Genomic DNA, 23542 nt, shown 5'->3' with positions numbered 1-23542 from the left:
ATTTTAAAGCTTTTCATGCATTGGAACTCTACCTAGTTTTGGACCAACCCCAGAACCAAGCAGAGCCACCTCTTACATACCCACGACTACCCTGCTGCAATAAACTTGTAGAACTTGCATGAGGGAACTCACTTTTAAAGGAGAAACTGTATAGTTTTAAAAAGACATTGATTGTATAAAATAATTTGCTCTGCTATAAACCACCATTAAAAATCACAATGTTTTAATTTGGTACTTAACATTTTTGGAGTAAAAACTATCACAAAAGTAATAAATGACGCCAACAAAAATATACTTTATTGTGTTAAAGAGTACTGTATTGGTTTGCCAAAGTTTTGTAACTTAGTAAAGGTATTACCTTCCTTGGATTTGTACTTTATGACTTAGTATGCTGTATCGTGGGCTGGTCATGTTAACTGAAAAAGTCATTGCCAGAATTTTGCAGCACTCTAAACTTAAACAGAAGAACAGCTGTTCACATCTTTTAGCATTTCACATTTGCCTAACTTATAAATTGCCATGTGTCAAAATCATGGTTCTGTAATTGCTAAAGCATGATATGCCAGGTTATTTGAATCTAATTACTTTTTGAAGTTAATTACGACCACAAAACATCTTTTTTTACATGAAGAGCAGTACATCATTTGAAATTACTCAAATGATGTCTTGCTCTGATATATAAATTCCAGGGACTTAATGTTTTTAATAATACCGTGTCCCTGCAGGGGATGGGGGCCGTGGAGAAGAAAAAAGAATAATAGGGTGAAAAAAATCATTGACCTAAACTAACCAGTAGGTGAATTGCTTTGCAGCTTTTATTTATGGAAACCCTTGCTTTGGATCTCAGAGGGCAGCTGCAATGTGAAATCTAATCCAGTAAATGTATTTTGTTTTGTATTTTGTAGCAGGCAATTAATTATCCACCACTAAATAAATAAGAATATCTTTGATACTGGGAATTGTTGCATACAGAGTATTTTTGTTAAAAGGTGATGAGCTCTTGCCTTTATTTCACAGTACTTAAAGTGATAAACTTCTAGTCAGGTTTCCTATAAAAGAAACCAGTTAATATATGTACATAAACCACAAAAATAGCATAACAAACTATTTGAAAATTGTTTTTCGACTTAAAATATTGTTTAGCTTGAGACTTCTTAGGACGTTTGTAAAAGCAAGTTAAAGCCAATAAGATTTTTGACTTTTTTTGTAACCGGAGATGGTTTTTACAATTAAAATAACATTTCAACTAAACAAAACATTGCTAAATATTGATATTTAATAAGTTGCCTTGTATAATTTCTGAAAATTATACTTGTTCTGAAAAGTGTAAGAATACCCTAATGATAAAGATTTCTAAACAAAATTTTATCCTGTTTGATTTTTTTACTCTGATCTAATGACAAAATTCTATAAATTTTCATTTTCCAATGTAGTTACTTTTAGTTAAGTAGCTAGTAGTTAATGGCTTTTACCTGTTAAAATATAAATAACATAGCAAGCATCTGAGAGGACTAAACTGGAATAAAGTGTTCATGGGTTAGAATTAGACTCGGACTATGGAGTATATTATCCTATTTAATATTAAAGATGGATCTTATATGAATGAAGAAAAACTTTCCTGTTAATAAAAGCTTCCTTTTAACTAAAAATAAATAAATAAAATGCAGAGTTGAGCTCCAGGGAATCCCAAAGATCAGGAACGAAGAGGGAACTGAAAGCCATAGAGACTCCTCTGGGGAGATTTGTCCATCTAGGTAATAGGACCTGGATTCTGAGGGGAAAAGAGACAAGGCTTTGGGTAACTGTATTTAATTAAATTGTGGAGTGGAAATCCATGAAGATTTTTGGGAAGAATTAAGCACAACATATGAGACTTAAGTTCCAGTACTATTTGTTCGAACAATGACTATCTATGAGGTCACAGGCAAATCCCTTTACTCTTTTCAGCTTCCATTCCCCTCTTATAAAATGAGAGAACTGAATTAGAATACCTGTAAATTATGTTTCAGCTCAACATTTTAGGAGTCTGTGATGAGAGACACCTTTGAAAATTTAATTTGGCAACAGTGTGAATGGTGGATTATTGTATTAGCCTCGTAACTGGTATTGCTGCCTCTAGGCTTGCTTTAACTGCAAATTAATCCCTTCACTGACCACAGTAGCCTTTCTTAAACAGGTCTAAATTTTATCCCCTGCTTGAACATTTTCAATCGTGTTCCAGAATTTTCAGGATAATGTTAAAAAGCCTTAGTTTAGCAAAAAAAATTGTTTTCACCATCTGGCTGCTTTATACTCATCTAACGTTCTCATCTAACATTTCTCCCATTATAGTATAATTATTGGTTTATTTGTCTCTTCTAAACAATGTAAACTCATCTTTGCCTTTTTTTTTTTTTGAACAAGAAGTTTATTTAAACCACAAGACTCTTGACTTGAAGGGAAAATTGTCCAGGATTCATTTCTTTTAGAGTAATTTAAAGACATTGCCCTACTTGTAACACCTACATACAAAAAAGTTATAAAATTGTCCTTGGTTTTACAATGATAAATGAAAAGCATTAAAATTCTCCCATCGAACAAGGTATGCAAGGATTTTTATGTTGTTCTTTTTTTGTTAAACAGTGAGAGCAAAATAACTTACTGAAATATAAAGGCAAGAACTGAATGAGCATGCCTCTAATGGAGAAAAGGGGGTATTTTCATAGAACCAGTATTTTTCCCCATCCCATCTCCATTAGATGTCGGTCAAAACATACCATTGGCGGGCTTCGCGAGCTTCCCTGGTGGCGCAATGGTTGAGAGTCCGCCTGCCGATGCAGGGGACACGGGTTCATGCCCCAGTCCGGGAAGATCCCACATGCCGTGGAGCGGCTGGGCCCGTGAGCCATAGCCGCTGAGCCTGCGCGTCCGGAGCCTGTGCTCCGCAACAGAAGAGGCCACAACAGTGAGAAGCCCGCGTACCGCAGAAAGAAAACAAAAACAAAACATACCATTGGCCATTTACTTAAAAAAAAAAAAAAGCACTATGCTTGTGCACGTACACCAGTTACTTTATTTACAATAAAGGAAGGGGGAAGGGGAAAATGAAAGAATAGAGAAAACTATACTGTAGTAGTCAAGATGTGGTGGAACCAAATTGCGGTTTTCTAATTGAGAATGTCTTCTTGGTCTGGAGGAACAGAATTCTGGAGTAAAGTAGCAGGTTCCCTTTTTAGCAGACACCTCCTGTCAGCTGCTGGAACACACCAATTGTATCTTCAGCCTCCATTTCCAACTGTGCAGGTGTGTCTGTTTCATTGATTGGCTGCCCATCAAATTGGAATCTGATCTGCCTCATTGACATACCCTGTCGTTCACAATAGGCTTTCAATAGTTTACTAAGTGGTGTATGACTCTTAATCTTAAACTGCACCACAGAACGGTCCTGCCCCGCCACCTTCAAATTAATATGATCATTGTTGTCAGTCTTGACTCCTTCCTTGGGCTTTTCATCAGCCATGGCGAGCGCCAGATTCTCCTCAGCTGCCGATTCACTAAAGAGGTGTCAGGTCCACATCAAAAGAGCACACAAGCAGCACCAGGAGTGGCAGAAGAAGGAGGCGGCAGCGGTGGAGGAGGGAGAGCACCTTTGCCTTTTAAACATCTAGCACAGGTGCTGGCATACAGCAAGAACACCATAAATATTAAATGAATGAATAAGTGTACTGAAGTAAGAAGACCTGGTGGGTTTAGAAATAATTCTGACAATTGGCAGATGCCTTAAAGGTATGTGAGAATGTTTATTCCTTACCAACAATGAGTATAAATGTTTAACAGTATAAATTTTTGTTTTAAATGTTTAACTTATAGATCTTTGCAGATCTATAAGTAAATATGTTATCTCATTTTAATATACTATTCTCTGATTAATAATAAAGTATTTTTCTCTTTTTTAAAAAAAAGAAATAATTCTGGAGGGAAGTAATGCAGTTCTGAACTGACATGGCAATACTAAGAAGGGGCAGTTGGGTATTAATTAGGAAATCATAGTGGAAACACAACCTATAAAACATGATCAAAGAGTGTCAACAGGGAAAAGGGAAACCACACTCCATCTCAGATGGGACTTGAACCCACGATCCCTGACTTTAGGAGGGACCTCGAACCCACTGTCTTAATTGAAACCACTCACCTAGTATAGGACTTACTGAAGCTCAGGTTCTTTTGTCTCTTTGCAGAAAAGGCAAAGTGGCAGGTGAAGAGTGAGTTTATTAGCATACATAGGTCGCTTGTGAGAGATACAAACAGGCAGGCAAGGCAGCCCCAAGAACAAAGAGGGCTATATTTTTATAATCAAACAAAACCTGGGGAGGGGAGAAGACCACCTTCTTCCTCACTTTTTGGTAGATGTCAAGGTGATAGGGACAGAGTAAAGGAACAAAGTAGGTAATTAAATAGTTAATCCCACTAAGGGATTGTAAGTAGATAAAAAAGTATCAGAGACCCCTGTAAGTTAATGATTACTCAAGAAAGCAGGTTTGCTTAACCACAAAACCAAGCAGTCTTGCTTAGCAATAAAACCATGCAACAGGAGCATGAGACATGCCCCAAAACAATAAAACAATGGTGGTATGAGACCCACATCCTGTCCAGTGAGCTCAGTAAGTTATTGATTCCTAGGACATGCTCCTCTGGGCACATTAAAAACAAAAATATATGGGCTTCCCTGATGGCGCAGTGGCTGGGAGTCTGCCTGTGGGTGCAGGGGACGCGGGTTCGTGCCCCGGTCCGGGAAGATCCCACATGCCGCGGAGCGGCTGGTCCCGTGAGCCATGGCCGCTGAGCCTGCGCGTCCGGAGCCTGTGCTCCGCAACGGGAGACGCCACAACAGCGAGAGGCCCACGTACCACAAAAAAAATAATAAATAAAGAAAGAAAGGGTGACGTTATACTGAAACCTGAAATGATTTAACCATTTTTAGCATATGTTACTGCCTTTTTGCTTATTTCCATTGTGCCATGACAGTCCTGGCTTGACCATGTAGGGACAAGAAAAGTCCCCCAGCCGACATGGAGGAGGAACTGATGATGAAAGTGTGACCTCTACTCAGGAATGAGGAAGATGGTGGTCTTCCCCAAGCCCAACTCTTCCTTTGATTATAAAACCATAGCCCGCTAAGTTCTCAGGGTGCAGCACTCTCTCTCCCTCCTGCTTATAAGCTTCACAAGCATCCTATTCTAATAAATCACTTATCTATCACTTTGCCCCTCTCTGAATTCTTTCTTCCATGAGACAGAAAGAACTGGAGCTCCTCGGAGCCCCCTAGAGGTTTCAAAGGCTTACATCGTAAGTTCCTCCTTTGACCCTATATGGTCTAATTGGGATGGTCATGGAACTATTTAAGTCAAATATATATTAGCAAAATGGTGGTAATGTATACTAAAATATGGTCATTCATCTCAGGTTTTGGTATAATGTCCCCTTTCACCTAGTTTCTTTCCCCTTTCACCTATATTCCTGTCTTGGCTACATGCAGAAATGCAACCCTTTAAGGACCACTAACTCCCTGACTTTATGTTACAAGATTCAGACTCCATATCTATCGTCTTGTGTTTTAACTATCAGGGTTTGTGGCTTGAGTGTGCCTGGCACTTGGATGCATCTGGTCTTCCTTCAAGTTAAGAGTAGATTGTTGCTAGATAACTGGATTCTTTTCTTGAGTGGTCATTAGCTTACAACAGTCTCCCAAACTCCGTTAAAATTTCCTTTCTGTCTTTAATCCCCTGGTGAGATTTCTAACCTAACTAATTATCCTACTCTAACCCTATCAAAAGCAGCACTATAAAAGTCTAATTCTTAGGTGTATATTTGTTAACTATATAGCTTTATTTAGTTTTTTTTTTAATTTAATTTATTTATTTATGTCTGCATTGGGTCTTTGTCGCTGTGCGCGGGCTTTCTCCAGTTGCGGCGAGCCGCGGCTACTCTTCGTTGCGGTGCGCAGGCTTCTCATTGTGGTGGCTTCTCTTGTTGCAGAGCATGGGCTCTAGGTGTGCGGGCTTCAGTAGTTGTGGAGTGCAAGCTCTAGAGCACAGGTTCAGTATTTGTGGCACACGGGCTCAGCAGCTCCTCGGCATGTGAGATCTTCCCTGACCAGGGTTCGAACCCCGTGTCCCCTGCATGGTCAGGCGGATTCTAAACCACTGCACCACCAGGGAAGCCCCAGCTTTATTTAGTCTAGATGAAATTTACCATTAAAAAAACCAGCTCCAAGATCTGGTCCCAACGTGCTAGGGCAGACAAGTCTACACTGTCCATAGATTGTGACCTCTCTCTTTAAGAACATGATGACATTTGATTTTACTAGCTTGAACCCAGCTGAGCTACAAACCTGAGTAAAGTTTACTGTGGGCACAAATTCAGGAAGTCAGAGATATTCAATTATCTGTTGAATGCCTGGTATGCACAGAAACCTGGAGAAACAAAATAAATGAAAAGTAATTTTAGGCAATTCCCTGGAGATCCAGTGGTTAGGACTCAGGTGCTCTCACTGCCAGGGGCAGGGGTTTGATCCCTGGTCGGGGAACTCCCACAAGCCATGCAGCATGGCCAAAAAATAAATAAAATAAAATTACAACAGTTTGTCCAACATTTAAAATGTTCCCAGCTCCCAACTTTTTCTACAGGTTCGGAGGTATATTTTAACATACTTGTTTACACAGGTGTTTTATTTTTTCATCTATGTTATTACCCACTCGAACAAAAAATAGGTAATTCCTATAAAGTCCAATTTCTTTGAAAATTCTAGGGTGTCGTTTTAGTTTAATCCTTTTTCTCTCTAGCCATAAGATTAACTGTTGGTAAATGCTGAGTAGTGCTTTCATGCTCTACAAGCAAGAACACTAAATAGGAAAAAAAGTAATTTTTTATTACCTTATCACCACTTTTCATGAACCAACTTCGTTTTTCAGAAGATAATCAACGGATAACCCTCTAGGTTCAAACTGTTGTACACAGAGACGCTCATTCAAGAATAAATCATTATATTGTCACGGTTGAAAAGTATTTTTGGACGCCATTTCACACTTGCGAAAGTACATCTTAGACAAAATGGAATATTTAATACAAATCTGGGACCAGCGAGAGGCGAGCGCGCAAAATTTAAGTGGGCGAGACTACTACGACCCTAAGTGTGAGCGCCTCCCTCGCCCCACCCAGGGCCTGGCCCTTCTTTAATAAATGGAATAAGGAGTCCGAAGGGTATGCATCTGGGGTCTGGACGGTCTTTCCAAGCCTTAGATGCCAGCCACTCCATCCAACCCACTAGCGGTTGCAAAGTGGGAATTTGTTCAACAGGAATGGCCAAGTCAAATACTGTCATATCAAGTTCCCTTCTGACGTAGCAGGTGTAGCCTCCGGAGCACCAAAAACAAAACAAAACACCAGCCCATCAGCGCCGGGAAATGTCGCGCCCCAACTGGCACTAGGCAACTCGCAAAGGGCCGAAAGTTTGTAGGCAAAAAGGCTTCCCCGGTAACAGAGGAGCTGATGCCTTTCCTTAGGAAACTCAAGGACCCCACGTGTGCGTGCAGCGCATTAACGGTCAACAGCGGAAACTAGGACTCGGCCCCAAACTATAAGAGCTGCGTCCGTCAGCGCGCGCTCCCGGGAAAGGACGTGGCGCCCCCGCCGATCGCCGGTTTCGGGAGACGCGCGCCGCGTCCTCAGGTGGTAGGTGTCCGCCCTCCGCGGGCCGCAGCCACAGTGCGGACTTGACCCTGCAAGGGAGAGGGGACGCCGCCCGTTCCCGCAGGACTCGTGGAGCCGCTGTACAAAGAAACCGGAGACGTCGGCACCACGAGCAGGCAGGCAGATCCCCGAACAGCCGCGTGCTCTAGGACCCCGGCGGCTGCGCGGCGCGGCGCGGCGGGAAGGGGGAAGTTTCAAAGCCGAGAGGTGGCAGCTGGTTGCTGGAGCTACGGCGAGATGAAGTTGCACTGCGAGGTGGAGGTGATCAGTCGGCACTTGCCGGCCTTGGGACTGAGGAACAGGGGCAAGGGCGTCCGCGCGGTGTTGAGCCTCTGTCAGCAGGCGCCCAGGACTGAGCCGCGGCCCCGAGCGGGGGGCGAGCGGGGCGGCCGGCACCACGCCTGCCTGTTCATTTCCACTCTGAAGGACAAGCTCGGGACCCGCTATGAGGTGCGTGAAGCAGGCAGGTCAGGGGTGGCAGCCGGGCGCTCTTGCCCTAAGCGCCCGACTGTTCCCGAGGCTGGACTCCGTCTTAGGGGTTCCTGAGCGCCCGGCCCCCCGAACCCCATGACCACCCGGACCCCGGCGTCTCCCTACGGACCCCGAGGAGGAACGATTTTGAGAGTGCACGTCTTATTTTTCTTGCCCATTTCTGCGACTTTGTATTGACAGCCTTGCTGTTTAGTTGCAGATAGCAGCCCCGCCCCTTTAAAGCCTTGGAAATTGCGGCCTGCCGGATTAAACTATAAACGAAGCATCAGTCCAGTTTGGGGGAACTGTAAGATGACTACTCTTTGGTTCAGTAGATTCTGTTTCTCCACAGGCTTTTCGCTAGTTTTGTCTGTTTGTTGGTTTGTTTTGTTTGTTTTAAGGCTTTGTAGGGTGTTTCTAAGGTCATTAGGCCAGATTAGTACAGTAGTAAAGCAGTAATGTTTGGGTTGCATCTTGATATTTTTATTAAAGTTATTGGTTACTGCATCTTTCTCTCTTTTATTTCTCCTCAAATGTTTGATTTCCTAAGTCTTGATTTGTTAGGTCCAAGACTTTTTCGTATCTACCTAGCAGTAGTAAACCCTCCAGAAGAAGTTGGAAGTTGAAGTAGAATTTTTTGAAATAGAATTTTTAAAGGGCAAGTTTTATAAAATCCTTTTACGTTGATTACCAAGCACGTTATTTTGTGAAAATGACTGGAATACCTTTGTGCCTACTATAATAAAATTGAGGGGACAATTCATCACCCACCATTGCATCTGACTCTTGACTGGACTTTATACAATTTCTGAGATTATTCCCCTTACAGTGTTTTACTCCTCAGTGAATACTCATAGTTGAGGAAAGGAGTTATTGCTGTTTCATTCAGAGCCACGTAAATGTTTGATGTGAGTAGTTGAAAGTCTAAATAATTCCCCCCTTTCCATGGAATCAATTCGTATAATTTTTCGAATTAAAGGGACTTTAGAAATCACCCAAATTTTAAAAGTTAGAAAACTGTTAGGTGACAAAAGCAAACTCATAACCAGAATTGGGTCTCCCTTTTCTCCCTGTTGTCTTCCCTAAAACCTATCTTTTCATGCCCAGCTTAAGTACTGCCTATTTTCAGAGTCTGTTACAATCTCTCCTTTAAAACGTTTATTGCACTAATAGTCAGTAGCTGACCTAACCAAAATTTTATTGTAAACTGCTAGTTGAAGACTTACTGTGTGCAGGGTGCAGTGCTAGATACTGTGGGAAATAAACCTGATTTAGTCACTGTTTTTCCAAGACCAGAAAGGGAGAAACAGAAACCACCACTTATAAAGGTGGGCTATGATAAGTGCTGTAATAAAGGTAGAAGCAGAGTAGTATAATATCAAAAATGAGATCAATTCTGATTAAAGGTCTTGAGAAAGTTTTGTAGAAGAGGTGGTGCCACAGGGCTTGGGACATAGTAGGTGTCAAGTAAACATTTATTGGTTGAATTAAGGTGGTTTTGTCCTGGGCCTTGAAGAGTAGGTATTAGTGCTCAGTATGGAAGTATCTTGGGGCTCTTTCTTACAACCCTCTACTCTTCTGTCCTGACTTCAGCTGTCATCCATTTGACTGTGATTTCCAAATATGTTCTTTAGCTAGTCCTCTCCGTTAACTTCCAACTTGAGCCAGCTACCTACTGGAAATCTTCACTTGGATGTGTAGCAGTATTTCAAACTCAAAATATCCCCAGATTAATTTTCCTTGCCATTCCCTAACCCTGCTTTTCTGACAGTCTTCTGCAACCCTTTAAGTAGTATTCTGCCCCATCCAGGCACCTTAAAGCCTTTCCCTCCCCACATCCAATATATTATTGAATTCTTTCAATTCTACTTCCTAGGTAGCTTTCATATTTTCATACCTCCTTCCATCCCAGCTGTAATCTAAATCACCATTGTCCCTTGCCTCGCTAGTTTCTTAAAGGATCTTCCTACTTCTACAGTTGTCTTTTTCCATCCCATTCTCCCCGTCCCAAAGTTCATTCTTACACTGTAGTTAAAGGAAGCTTTTCCAAATGTAGACCTAATCATGTTCCTATCTTAAGGTCAGTCAGTGGATATCACTGTTCCTAGGATAAAATCCAAAATTCTTAATATGGTTTATGAAATCTTTCACCATCTAATCTCTGTTTACCTCTCTAGGCTCACCTGCCTCTTTTCACTGGATCTTTCAGGTGCACTGAACATCTTTCAGCTCCTCACAGCTACCAAGCTCTCTTACCTTGAAGGCTTTGAACACATTGTTCCATCTTCTTGGTATGCTACCTGCTGTGTCTTCCCCCAGTATCTTCAGTTGCCTAACATCTCTTAATCCTTCATTCTTACCTTTAAGGTCACTTTCATACCCCTTCGCTAATAAGGTCTTACAGCAGCCTGTACTTTCCTTCTTTTAATATTTGTTATGCTTGTAATTACTTGTTTAATAACTGTCTCTTATGAGATTCCCAACTTGATTAGTGTAATTACCATGCTGGTCTTACTTACCACTGTTGTCCCAAGCCCCCTGTCACAGTACCTGGTACATAGTGGCTTCTCAATAAATAGTTGCTGCATTGAAGTCTGAAGCAGAAGCAACATTAGTCATTAAAAATTTTTGAGCAACTGTTATGTGTCAGTCACTTTTCTGGCTCCAGGGAAATAAAAGTGAACAAAGGAGACAAGATTCCTGCTTTCACTGAGTTTATATCTTGTGGGAGGCATGCCCACCCCAGACTAATGGGCTGAAATTAAGAAGGCAAGTAGCTGCTATTGGCAATGGGAGAAAAGAAACACTCTCCTCAAACATAGGGGTTTCTGTTTTCGAAGAAGAGTTACTGGACAGGTAGAACAATTATGTCTTTTTTTGTGGCTGCATCGGGTCTTCGTTGCAGTGTGCAGGCTTCTCATTGCGGTGGCTTCTCTTGTTGCGGAGCACGGGCTTTAGGTGCATGGGCTTCAGTAGCTGTGGCTCGCGGGCTCTAGAGCGCAGGCTCAGTAGTTGTGGCACACGGGCTTAGTTGCTCCACGGCATGTGGGATCTTCCAGGACCAGGGCTCAAACCCATGTCCCCTGCATTGGCAGGCGGATTCTTAACCACTGCACCACCAAGGAAGGCCCAGAACAATTATATCTTACCAGATGCTAGATAAGGAGTGTAAATACCCCAAAAACCACCCAAACAAAAACCTTTAAATCTTAAAACCACAGAACACCCAGACTTAAGAACTAAAGGCCAAACCAAACCTGGTGGCACATTCTAGTTGTAATAAATATTGAATAACAGTACCTGGTTTTGTCCTTTTTTCCCATTGGTTTTAAGCAGCTAAAGGAGAACATTGAGCAGTTCTTCACCAAATTTGTGGATGAGGGGAAAGCCACTGTTCGGTTAAAGGAGCCTCCCGTGGATATCTGTCTAAGTAAGGTATGGTATTAAAAACGTTAATGCTTAGATTGGTTGACTGTAAAGAGAATAGAGGCTCTTTTAGGATCCTGATACCCACATAGCTGAACAGAGACAGTCACTTGCTGGTATGTTTGAAGAAGTGACGGCAGTTTCCCTGGCATGCATGTATGGCCTCTAAAACGGCAGAGTCAGTCTCAGAAAAGTTGCCCAGGATGGGAAGGAAAACTGGGTTTGCTTCTGTGCCCAAGATGGAGCCTCAGGGTGTTCTTAGACAGAACTCTATAAGGCAGGTGGCACAGGTCTGCGTTTTGCCAGCTGAATCACAGGTGATGAATCTAAATTTGGTGTTAAGAAAAAAGAACGAAATACAATTAGAAACACTTCAGGGGGTATTTTACTTACTATAATCACTTTTTAAAATACATAAACCATTAGAATAAAAAACTGTTTTCGTCTTTGCCTTACCTCACTTTTTCCTTTTCCCCCTTCCCAGAGGGTAGGAGCAGTGATTTGTTCAACCTTGTGGTATCCTTAACCCCAAGGCAGGTGCTTTGTAAACATTAAAAGTTTAATAACTGTTTAAGGTATTTGTATTGAATGGAGGTGTTTTGTCCTACCTCCTCCTGTTCTTGTGGTTTTTCATTTTCTCTTATATTCAGCCTATCTTTCCACTAACTCCTTCTACCTAAAAACAAGCTGAGAGGTCTTACCAATTAAAAAAGTAGAATAGACAAATTTCTGGAAAATCAAGGCTAAATCTATTGGCTCCACTTTCTTGCTATCTCTTTTGACCTCTGCTTTCACTGGTTACTCACAAAACACTGCCTCAGAGATCAGTGATCTCCCTCCTATTTGCCAAATCACATTGCCATTATTTCTTATCCTTTTTTTTTTTTTAACATCTTTATTGGAGTATAATTGCTTTACAATGGTATGTTAGTTTCAGCTTCACAACAAAATGAATCAGTTATATATATGCATATATTCCCATATCTCTTCCCGCTTGCGTCTCCCTCCCTCCCACTCTCCCTATCCCACCCCTCCAGGCGGTCACAAAGCTCCGAGCTGATCTCCCTGTGCTATGCGGCTGCTTCCCACTAGCTAACTACCTTACTTTTGGTAGTGTATATATGTCCATGCCTCTTTATCGCTTTGTCACCGTTTACCCTTCCCCCTCCCCATAGCCTCAAGTCCATTCTCTAGTAAGTCTGTGTCTTTATTCCTGTTTCACCCCTAGGTTTTTCATGACATTTTTTTTTTAATTCCATATATATGTGTTAGCATACGGTATTTGTCTCTCTCTTTCTGACTTACTTCACTCTGTATGACAGACTCTAGGTCTATCCACCTCATTACAAAGAGCTCAATTTCGTCTCTTTTTATGGCTGAGTAATATTCCATTGTATATATGTGCCACATCTTCTTTATCCATTCATCCGATGATGGACACTTAGGTTGTTTCCATCTCTGGGCTATTGTAAATAGAGCTGCAATGAACATTTTGGTACATGACTCTTTTTGAATTATGGTTTTCTCAGGGTATATGCCCAGTAGTGGGATTGCTGGGTCATATGGTAGTTCTATTTGTAGCTTTTTAAGGAACCTCCATACTGTTCTCCACAGTGGCTGTATCAATTTACATTCCCACCAACAGTGTAAGAGGGTTCCCTTTTCTCCACACCTTCTCCAGCATTTATTGTTTCTAGATTTTTTGATGATGGCCATTCTGACTGGTGTGAGATGATATCTCATTGTAGTTTTGATTTGCATTTCTCTAATGATTAGTGATGTTGAGCATTCTTTCATGTGTTTGTTGGCACTCTGTATATCTTCTTTGGAGAAATGTCTATTTAGGTCTTCTGCCCATTTTTGGATTGGGTTGTTTGTTTTTTTGTTATTAAGCTGCATGAGCTGCTTATAAATTTTGGAGATTAATCCTTTGTCCGTTGCTTCATTTGCAAATATTTTCTCCCATTCTGAGGGTTGTCTTTTGGTCTTCTTTATGGTTTCCTTTGCTGTGCAAAAGCTTTTAAGTTTCATTAGGTCCCATTTGTTTACTTTTGTTTTTATTTCCATTTCTCTAGGAGGTGGGTCAAAAAGGATCTTGCTGTGATTTATGTCATAGAGTGTTCTGCCTATGTTTTCCTCTAAGAGTTTGATAGTTTCTGGCCTTACATTTAGGTCTTTAATCCATTTTGAGCTTATTTTTGTGTATGGTGTTAGGGAGTGATCTAATCTCATACTTTTACATGTAGCTGTCCAGTTTTCCCAGCACCACTTATTGAATAGGCTGTCCTTTCTCCACTGTACATTTCTGCCTCCTTTGTCAAAGATAAGGTGACCATATGCGCGTGGGTTTATCTCTGGGCTTTCTATCCTGTTCCATTGACCTATCTTTCTGTTTTTGTGCCAGTACCATACTGTCTTGATAACTGTAGCTTTGTAGTATAGTCTGAAGTCTGGGAGCCTGATTCCTCCAGTTCCTTCTTTCGTTCTCAAGATTGCTTTGGCTATTCGGGGTCTTTTGTGTTTCCATACAAATTGTGAAATTTTTTGTTCTAGTTCTGTGAAAAATGCCAGTGGTAGTTTGATAGGGATTGCATTGAATCTATAGATTGCTTTGGGTAGTAGAGTCTTTTTGAGCTCTGTAGAACTCGACACTGATGACCACTCTGGACCTACTGGCTGGACTACTTCACCCAGGTCACCAGACTTTCCTCACTCCACTTGACTGTGTATACTGCTGCCAAAATAGCTCTTGTCATATAATTCTCAACTCAAAATTCTTCAGTGATTTCCCACAGCCTGATCATTCTATCCTCCTTACCTTGGCATCAAGCTCATCTGTAATCTATCCCCGTACTATATTTCTTCTCTTTTACTGCTCTACAAAGCTCCTACGTTCCAACCAAATAGGATCATATACTTAGTTTCCCAAACTTGCTGAGAGTTCACTAGTCCTTCACGTATAAACTTTATGAAACTTCTAAAGTATCCTGCAAGTATTAGTTATTTTTATTGATGACTTAGTTCACATACCACTTTATTAATGATTTCTATGTCCAGCTGGAAGCAGTCTCTTGCTTTTGATGTTTTCTAGTACTTTTGGCATTGAGTGCTATTTGGCCTTGCTTTTTTTTTTTTTTTTTTTTTTTTTTTTTTGCGGTACGCGGGCCTCTCACTGTTGTGGCCTCTCCCGCTGTGGAGCACAGGCTCGGGATGCGCAGGCCCAGCAGCCATGGCTCACGGTCCCAGCCACTCCACGGCATGCGGGATCCTCCTGGACTGGGGCACGAACCCGCGTCCCCTGCATCGGTAGGCGGACCCCCAACCACTGCGCCACCAGGGAAACCCTGGCCTTGCTTTTGACAGGGCCGTTGCTTTTCACAATTCCTAGTGTTTGTGAATAACCCGCCCCCCTAGGTGTTTTGCAGTGCACCGCACTACCTTATTCTATCTCAGAGGCACTGGAGATTTGGGTCAGTTCATCTTTTCTTTTTTTTTGACTTTGGTTACTAAGTTTAAGTAACTTTTTTTGTGTGTTTTTTTTTGGATTATAGTCGTTGGGTCAGTTCATCTTAAACCCAAATCTTAAGTGGAATCTTTTCATGCTTTCCTGTTTTATTTTATACTCTTATGGCTCCCCCTGTGAACAGTTTTATTTAGCATATGTCTCTCAGTATAATTTTTTCAAAAATGTTTAAAGTTTTTTGTATCTGTATTGAAATTTAGTGAAAATAGAATACTAAAAAAATTTGTACAGCCATTTTCAATAAATGATTGCATGATTTGCATATATAACTTTACAGACTTTGTTTAGGATAGATTAGCATGGATGCATTATCTAAAATGGAATTTATAATTGTACAACTTATTTTTATGTATTCAGGCCAATTCCAGCAGTCTAAAGTGTTTCCTTTCAGCTGTGAGACTGGCTCACAGAGGCTGTGATGTTGAGGCACCACTTTTAACCTTCACACCAGTGAAGACTTCAGAATTTGAAAAATTTAAAACTAAAATGGTTATCACATCCAAAAAGGACTATCCTCTAAGCAAGAACTTCCCCTATTCTCTGGAACATCTTCAGACTTCTTATTGTGGGCTTGCCCGGGTTGATATACGTATGCTTTCCTTAAAAAACCTTAGAAAATTAGACTTGAGTCACAACCATATAAAAAAGCTTCCAGCTACAATTGGAGACCTCATCCACCTTCAAGAACTTAACCTGAATGATAATCACTTGGAGTCATTTAGTGTAGCCTTGTGTCAGTCTACACTCCAGAAGTCACTTCGGAGTTTGGATCTCAGCAAGAACAAAATTAAGGCACTCCCTGTGCAGTTTTGCCAGCTCCAAGAACTTACAGATTTAAAACTTGATGATAATGAATTGATTCGACTTCCTTTCAAGATGGGACAACTGACAAACCTGCGTTTTTTGTCAGCGGCTCGAAATAAGCTTCCGTTTTTGCCTAGTGAATTTAAAAATTTATCTCTTGAGTACTTGGATCTTTTTGGAAATATTTTTGAACAACCAGAAGTCCTTCCAGTTATAAAGCTGCAAATGCCATTAACTTTATTGGAATCTTCTGCGCGAACCGTACTATGTAATAGGTAAGCCTTTGATAGCATCCTGGTATTCTCATCATCCTCAGAGTAACAAAGTCTTTAACATAGCTTATGACGCTGTGCACAATGACGCTTTGCTCCAGTGGCCGTCTTGCTGTTCCTTACCTCTGCTTAGAATGCTTTTCCTCCAGAAAGTCTCATAGCTTACTTTCTCACTTCAGTTCTCTGCACAAGTGGCACCCCAGAAAGGTCTTTCCTGACTACTCTATCTAAAGTGTTATCCCCCACCCCCTTACATTGCTTGATTTTTTTGTCATAGGATTTATTACCTGGAATGATACATATTTTTTAACATTTGTTCGTTTTCTGTCAGATATTCTCACTAGAATGTAAGATCCATGAGGGCATGGACTTTGCCTTATTCTCCACTATTTCCCTTGGGTCTAAAATGTGATATCTATCCCCCATACCTGCAATATGTTAGGGAATGAATGAATGAAGAATGAGTGAGTGAGTGAATAAATCAATGAATGACATTGTTTCTCAGAGTCTGGTTCCCTGACCAGCAGCATCAGCATCACCTAGGAATTTGTTAGAGGTGCAAGTTCTTGAGCTTCACCTCACACTGGCTGAATCAGAAATTCTGAGGGTGGGGTCCGGCTCTCTGTGTTTTAACAAGTCCTCCAGGTATCTCTGATACAGTCTAAAAGTTTGAGAACTCCAATCTGACATAGTGGTAAAGTGTGGTCTTTGGAGTCAGACTTAGGTGTGATTTCTGGCTTCACCCCTTAGTGTGGCTTTAGCAAGTTATTTAACCTCTTTGATTGAATCTCATCTGTGGAGCAGGAACGATAATACCCACTTTACAGAGTTGTGAAGATAAATGATCTAATGTAATGGCAAAGCATTTGGCATATAGGAGGACTCAGTAGCTCCTGGTTCTCTTCCCTTGTCTTTGAACACTAACTGCAGTTGGTCATGAGACACCAAACTCCAGTTATTCATTTTATTCAGGCTTTCATATAGGAGTGGAAGCTAAGATGTGAACCAAATTACTATTGAGTGCTTATAAAATGGTAGGAACACCATATTTTGAAGAAGAGATTCTTAACTTTTTTTTAGTGGGGAGAGACTCTTAAAAAAAGAAAAATGACAGAAGTTATGGGCCTAGAAAAATGCACACATGAATAAACACAGCCTTTTGCGTACAACTTTATGATGCTCATAGACCCCACTGAAACCCAAGCCAGTCTTTCCTCTTCACCATCCCTAGCTTAAGAGCTCTTATCCTAAAGCAGTGGTTCTCAAATTTTACTTCACATTTAGAATCACCTGAAGAGCTTCAAAAAATTCTGATGGTTAGTCCCCACCCCAGACTTATTAAATCAGAATGTTTGGGAGGGGACTTCCCTGGTGGCGCAGTGGTTAAGAATCCGCCTGCCAATGCAGGGGACACGGGTTAGATCCCTGCTCCGGGAAGGTCCCACATGCTGTGGAGCAACTAAGCCTGTGTACCACAACTACTGAGCCTGCACTCTAGAGCCCGGGAGCCACAACTACTGAGCCCGCGTGCTGCAACTACTGAAGCCCGGGCACCCTAGAGCCTGTGCTCTGCAACAAGAGAAGCCCGCGCACCGCCATGAAGAGTAGCCCCCGCTCACCACAACTAGAGAAAGCCCATGTGCAGCAACGAAGACCCAACTCAACCAAAAATAAATAAATAAAATATAAATAAATTTGAAAAAGAAAAAAAAGAATGGGAGTAGGACCCAGTATTTTTCTAACTCCCCAGGTATTCTAATGCATGGCCAGCTAGGATTAAGAACCGCAGCTTGCTTCTCAAACTTTAAGTGCATTCACATCACCTGGGAGTCTTGTTTAGCAGATTCTGTTTTAGAGGTCTGTAGTAGAGATCTGCTTTTTTTTTTAATTTATTTTTATTTTTAACATCTTTATTGGAGTATAATTGCTTTACAGTGGTGTGTTAGTTTCTGCTTTATAACAAAGTGAATCAGTTATACATATACATATGTTCCCATATCTCTTCCCTCTTGCCATATCTCTTCCCTCTTCCCTATCTTCCCTCCCACCCTCCCATCCCACCCCTCTAGGTGGTCACAAAGCACCAAGCTGATCTCCCTGTGCTATGCGGCTGCTTCCCACTAGCTATCTGTTTTACATTTGGTAGTGTATATATGTCCATGCCACTCTCTCACTTCGTCCCAGCTTACCCTTCCCCCTCCCCATATCCTCAAGTCCATGCTCTAGTAGGTCTGTGTCTTTATTCCCGTCTTGCCCCTAGGTTCTTCATGACATTTTTTTCCTTAGATTCCATATATACGTGTTAGCATGCGGTATTTGTTTTTCTCCTTCTGACTGACTCCACTCTGTATGACAGACTCTAGGTCTATCCACCTCACTACAAATAACTCAATTTTGTTTCTTTTTATGGCTGAATAATATTCCATTGTATATATGTGCCACATCTTCTTTATCCATTCATCTGTCGGTGGACACTTAGGTTGCTTCCATGTCCTGGCTATTGTAAATAGAGCTGCAGTGAACATTTTGGTACATGACTCTTTTTGAATTATGGTTTTCTCAGGGTATATGCCCAGTAGTGGGATTGCTGGGTCGTATGGTAGTTCTATTTGTAGTTTTTTAAGGAACCTCCATACTGTTCTCCATAGTGGCTGTATCAGTTTACATTCCCACCAACAGTGCAAGAGAGTTCCCTTTTCTCCACACCTTCTCCAGCATTTATTGTTTCTAGATTTTTTGATGCTGGCCGTTCTGACTGGTGTGAGATGATATCGCATTGTAGTTTTGATTTGCATTTCTCTAATGATTAATGATGTTGAGCATTCTTTCATGTGTTTGTTGGCAATCTGTATATCTTCTTTGGAGAAATGTCTATTTAGGTCTTCTGCCCATTTTTGGATTGCCTACATTCCAGGCGAGGCTGCTAGTCCATGAACTACACTTTGAATACAAAGGCTCTAAAAGTAACTAAGGGCTCATTGTTTTAAGGCAGTGATCCTCAGAAGTTGAGAGTGCATCACAGTCATGCTTATTGTAACAGTACTTACTAAAGCAGATTGCTGGTCCCCACCCTCAGAGATTCTTACTCAGTAAATTTGGAGTGGGGATGAAACTGCATCTATAACAAGTTCCAAGGGAATGTTGATGCTGCTGCTCAGGGGACCACACTTTGAGAAACACTGGTTTAAGGCATTGACTCTTAACTAGGTTTTGAGAATTACCTATTAAATGACAATACATGTAAGTACCTAGAACAGTGTCTTGTTCATAATAGATCCCAATAAATACTTACTGGATGTATAAATACAAGTAATTTGCTTCTCTGGCAATTAAAAACCAATGTTGTTATCATTAGTTGTGGAGGAGTTCCTAAATAATATAGATGAGAAATATATATCTAGATTTTCTGGTAATCTAGGTCCTAGATTCTACCTCAGACCAACTAGTTCAGAATCTCCAGAGATGGACCCCTATTGTATGTCATGTATTTTTTTAAATCTCCAGAAGTGATACTGATGATTCAGGTTAAGACCACTGATTTGTGAGAAACATGTGTCTTTTGGAAATGTACTTCTCCCGAGCTTCTTGTTCTGTGTTTTCTCTGAGACTTACATATGAAAAAAATATATATATTGTACTTATTCAAATTTGAAAATTACGTCCAAATGAGAAATACTATAAATGGTTACTGATGATTTGAAAAGATCATAACAGATGGCTGACTCTGATCTTTACTAAAGTATAATTTTGCATGTTTTGAGCTCCCTTGTTTTAAAAAGAATATAGATCCAAAGCCATGAGAACAGCATCTGTTATCTAGCTATTGATAAATTGTCCTAACTGGGACTTCCCTGGAGGCACAGTGGTTAAGAATCCGCCTGCCAATGCAGGGGACACGGGTTCAATCCCTCGTCTGGGAAGATCCCACGTGCCGCGGAGCAGCTGAAGCCGTGCGCCACAACTACTGAGCCTGCACTCTAGAGCCTGAGAGCCACAGCTACTGAAGCCCGCACACCTAGAGCCCACACACCAAGAGAAGCCACCGCAATGAGAAGGCCGCGCATTGCAACAAAGAGTAGCCCCCACTCATCTCAACTAGAGAAAGCCCTCGTGCAGCAACAAAGACCCAATGCAGCCAAAAATAACTAAATTTATTTTTTAAAAAATTGTCCTAACTACTGGTTATAAACATAAAGTTATAGTCTATTAGAAAAATATGTTGTAACTTAAATTATGTTGGATAGAAAGTACAGTTTTTAACTGTTTCCTGTTTCCTTAGACTATAACCAATAGCCTGGAATGTAAACATTGTTACTTACACAAGTAAGTAACTTGTGAAAAAAATTGTTACTTACACAAATAATAAATTCGTACATGTGAAAAAATTAAAAATTGCAAACAAGGCCAATACCAAATCCCTTAGGAAGAGTAGGCCACTATTTTTGATTTGATGTGTATCTTTTCAGACTTTTCTAATAGGGTTTTAAACTCCAGTTTAAATTATAATAGTAGGTTTTATTTATTTGTTGAAAAAGATCTGAACACCTACTATGTGCCAGCCTAGGTACTAGAGAAACAACAAAGAGAACAGTGTGGGGGAGACGCAAAGTGATGGCGGTATGGTTGTGTTTAGGGTGGAGTAGCGAGCTGGGAGATGGGCAGGCAACCTCAAGAAACTGTCTCTTAGTGTCTTGTAGATGAGGGTTTTGAGTTTGACTTGATTTGATTTTTTTTTTGACTTACTTGGATTTTAATTGTATTGGGCGCCATTGAAATTTTAAGCAAATTTTAAGTGAATGAATTTAAGCAAGGTTAAATTGCTTACTTGGCTACTAAAGTAAAACTAATGTCCCAAACAACATGTGTTTTAAATTTGTTTCACACAGTTTAAAATTCCCTTTTGAACATTTGATGCCTATGGGAGTATATGGATTGATTGATTGATTTTTAAATTAATTTATTTTTGGCTGCGTTGGGTCTTCGTTGCAGTGCGCGGGCTTCTCATTGGGGTGGCTTCTCGTTGCGGAGCATGGGCTCTAGGCACGCGGGCTTCAGTAGTTGTGGCTCGCGGGCTCTAGAGCACAGGCTCAGTAGTTGTGGCACACAGGCCTTAGTTGCTCGGCGGCATGTGGGATCTTCCCAGACCAGGGCTCGAACCCGTGTCCCCAGCATTGGCAGGCGGATTCTTAACCACTGTGCCACCAGGGAAGCCCCTATATGGATTAATTTAAATAAATGTTTCTTCACAGATAGAACGAGTAATTCTCTCATTATCATTTATAAGAATTGTATGACAGAGCCATACGTTTAAATTATGTTACACTGGTCATACAGTATAATTATATAAAGGACAGATGGCTCTTTCATTGTATTCAGTGGGTTATGCTAATTAAGTGGCAGTGCTAAAAGATACTTTATGGAGTGGTATAGATCCTCTTAGGTTTACAAAATATGTCATATGCTGTTACTTAGTATATTTTCCCCATTTGTACCAGTTAGGAAAATAAAACAATATATTGAGTTAATTAAGAGTAATTTTATTTTTCCATTGTTATAATTTCAGTGTCCAGTAATTCATGAAGTTTTGAAGTTTGAATCTAGTACATGAAGTTTTGAATCTAGTAACACATTAAAAACTATTTTTAAAATATTTTTTTCCAATAGGATTCCATATGGCTCTCATATCATTCCTTTCCATCTTTGCCAAGATTTGGATACTGCAAAAACGTGTGTTTGTGGAAGATTCTGTCTAAGTTGTTTTATTCAAGGAACTACTACCATGAACCTACACTCTGTTGCTCACACTGTGGTCTTAGTAGATAATATGGGTGGTACTGAAGCACCTGTTGTCTCTTACTTCTGTTCTCTAACCTGTTATGTAAATTCCTGTGATATGTTAATGTAATAAGTGATACCACAAAAAGAAATTTCATTTAGTTACAGGCCAATTTGGGACTCACTTATTGTTTACATGTCAAATTGGAGAAAGGGAAGCTTTTCTTGGGTTTTGTATACTTGCTTGAGGGGAAAAATGCATTAGTGTAACATTTTCGATCATTTGGCTGTAATATCTTAATTTCATTAAAACCTAATTTTATTGTGGTGTTAACTTTTATCAGCTTATTGCACTTGTGTTATTTCAGCCTAGTGTTTCCAGAATGGGTTGTGGGGCTATTTTTTAATGTTAAAACAGATATTGATCCCAACCACTCTGGTCATAGAATTTTCTTATCAGTTTTCATCTTGCGTTTCAGTTAAAGAAACTGAATTTCTAGGACTTCCCTGGTGGTCCAGTGGCTAAGACTCTGTTCCCAGTGCAGGGGGCCCAGGTTCAATCCCGGGTCAGGGAACTAGATCCCATATGCCACAACTAAGACCCAGTGCAGCCAAATAAATAAATATCAAAAAAAAAAAATTGAGTTTCTGTATGCAGAAAATATACTTTGCACTAATATAGTCTAAACTGTAGTGAGAACTTGTTTGATATGAAACTACATATAAGTTTTTAAGCACTTTTGTGTTTTTCAGGTATATTATTCTAAATATATATGGAATTTTATATTCACCATACATAAAGTAGGAGTTGCTTTGGACAGACTTAAGCTTTTACAAGTTTTATAATATTAATTCCATAATCTTTGTTGTGATTTCTAAGATTTTTAATTTTTAGGGCTGGAATGAAGTTTTGGGGTTGGGTGGGAGTAGCAGAAAATTGCTACGTTTACTAAGTTCTGTATTATATGAGGGTGGTTCTTTTTGTTTTAGTCACTTAATATGTTTAAGTTTTTTAATTAAAAAACTGATAGCAATATATCAGCCACAATATACCAGCTAAAGGATGATTAGGATTTGAACTAGAGCAGAGGATATATAAAAGGAACCAACTTAAAAGAATCTTGGAAAATGGAAGCAGAACTGTTTCATTCTCCTCATTCCCACTGTCTTTCAAATCAGCCTCTCTCCTAGATCACTGCAACAGTGTCAGAACTAGCCTCTGGGAACAAAGGAGGGGAAAGAGTGTAAGTATCTGGAGAAAAATCCTCTCTGTGAACCTAGATCGGGGATTTCCAGCCCAGGCTTTATACTGCCTTCTAAAAGTTAATTCACTTTTGCTCTTTAAAACTAAGAATTCTGTAATTAAGTATCTTAGGATTTTCTGAACTCATAAATTGGTGAGACATTGCCTGAAAATATTATAAAACTATATTAAAACATGGTTCTTTAAAAAGTGAAGTTTTGTGGCATAAAATTTAGTGCATATCTGATTTTTACATGTTCCTGTAGAAAGACAATTATTTCTTCGTCAATAAATGTAGAT

The 23542-nt window shown here is 40.3% G+C and overlaps 2 protein-coding genes across 4 annotated transcripts; one reads left to right on the top strand and one right to left on the bottom strand.

Moving 5' to 3' along the window:
* Positions 1 to 3061: 3061 nt before the first annotated feature.
* Positions 3062 to 3595, bottom strand: LOC132530325 (small ubiquitin-related modifier 2-like). The gene has a single exon (XM_060167483.1). It carries the CDS (start codon positions 3497 to 3499, stop codon positions 3212 to 3214), a length of 288 nt encoding a protein of 95 aa, XP_060023466.1. The 5' UTR covers positions 3500 to 3595; the 3' UTR covers positions 3062 to 3211.
* Positions 3596 to 7456: 3861 nt separating this feature from the next.
* On the top strand, positions 7457 to 22306 carry LRR1 (leucine rich repeat protein 1). 3 transcript variants are annotated; one of them, XM_060167461.1, is made up of 4 exons: positions 7457 to 8178; positions 11536 to 11634; positions 15506 to 16227; positions 21889 to 22306. In XM_060167461.1, exons 1-4 carry the CDS (start codon positions 7966 to 7968, stop codon positions 22127 to 22129), a joined length of 1275 nt encoding a protein of 424 aa, XP_060023444.1. In that variant the 5' UTR covers positions 7457 to 7965; the 3' UTR covers positions 22130 to 22306. The 3 variants fall into 3 exon arrangements, with proteins under 3 accessions (XP_060023444.1, XP_060023434.1, XP_060023454.1); XM_060167451.1 differs by having other exon boundaries at positions 11533 to 11634; XM_060167471.1 differs by lacking the exon at positions 15506 to 16227.
* The last annotated feature ends 1236 nt before the right edge of the window (positions 22307 to 23542 follow it).

The sequence above is a fragment of the Lagenorhynchus albirostris genome, chromosome 1 (assembly GCF_949774975.1).
Source record: "Lagenorhynchus albirostris chromosome 1, mLagAlb1.1, whole genome shotgun sequence".
Lineage (NCBI taxonomy): Eukaryota > Metazoa > Chordata > Mammalia > Artiodactyla > Delphinidae > Lagenorhynchus > Lagenorhynchus albirostris.
The sequence above is the reverse complement of the archived record's forward strand: the minus strand, read 5'-3'. Positions and strand labels throughout refer to the sequence as shown.

Bases quoted from the DNA above. Each gene is read 5' to 3' on its own strand.
- LRR1 (XM_060167451.1), top strand. From the start codon at position 7,966: ATGAAGTTGCACTGCGAGGTGGAGGTGATCAGTCGGCACTTGCCGGCC. The intron at 11,635-15,505 runs GTATGGTATTAA...TTATGTATTCAG, and splicing joins TGGATATCTGTCTAAGTAAG to GCCAATTCCAGCAGTCTAAA. The intron at 16,228-21,888 runs GTAAGCCTTTGA...TTTTTCCAATAG, and splicing joins CGAACCGTACTATGTAATAG to GATTCCATATGGCTCTCATA.
- LOC132530325 (XM_060167483.1), bottom strand. From the start codon at position 3,499: ATGGCTGATGAAAAGCCCAAGGAAGGAGTCAAGACTGACAACAATGAT.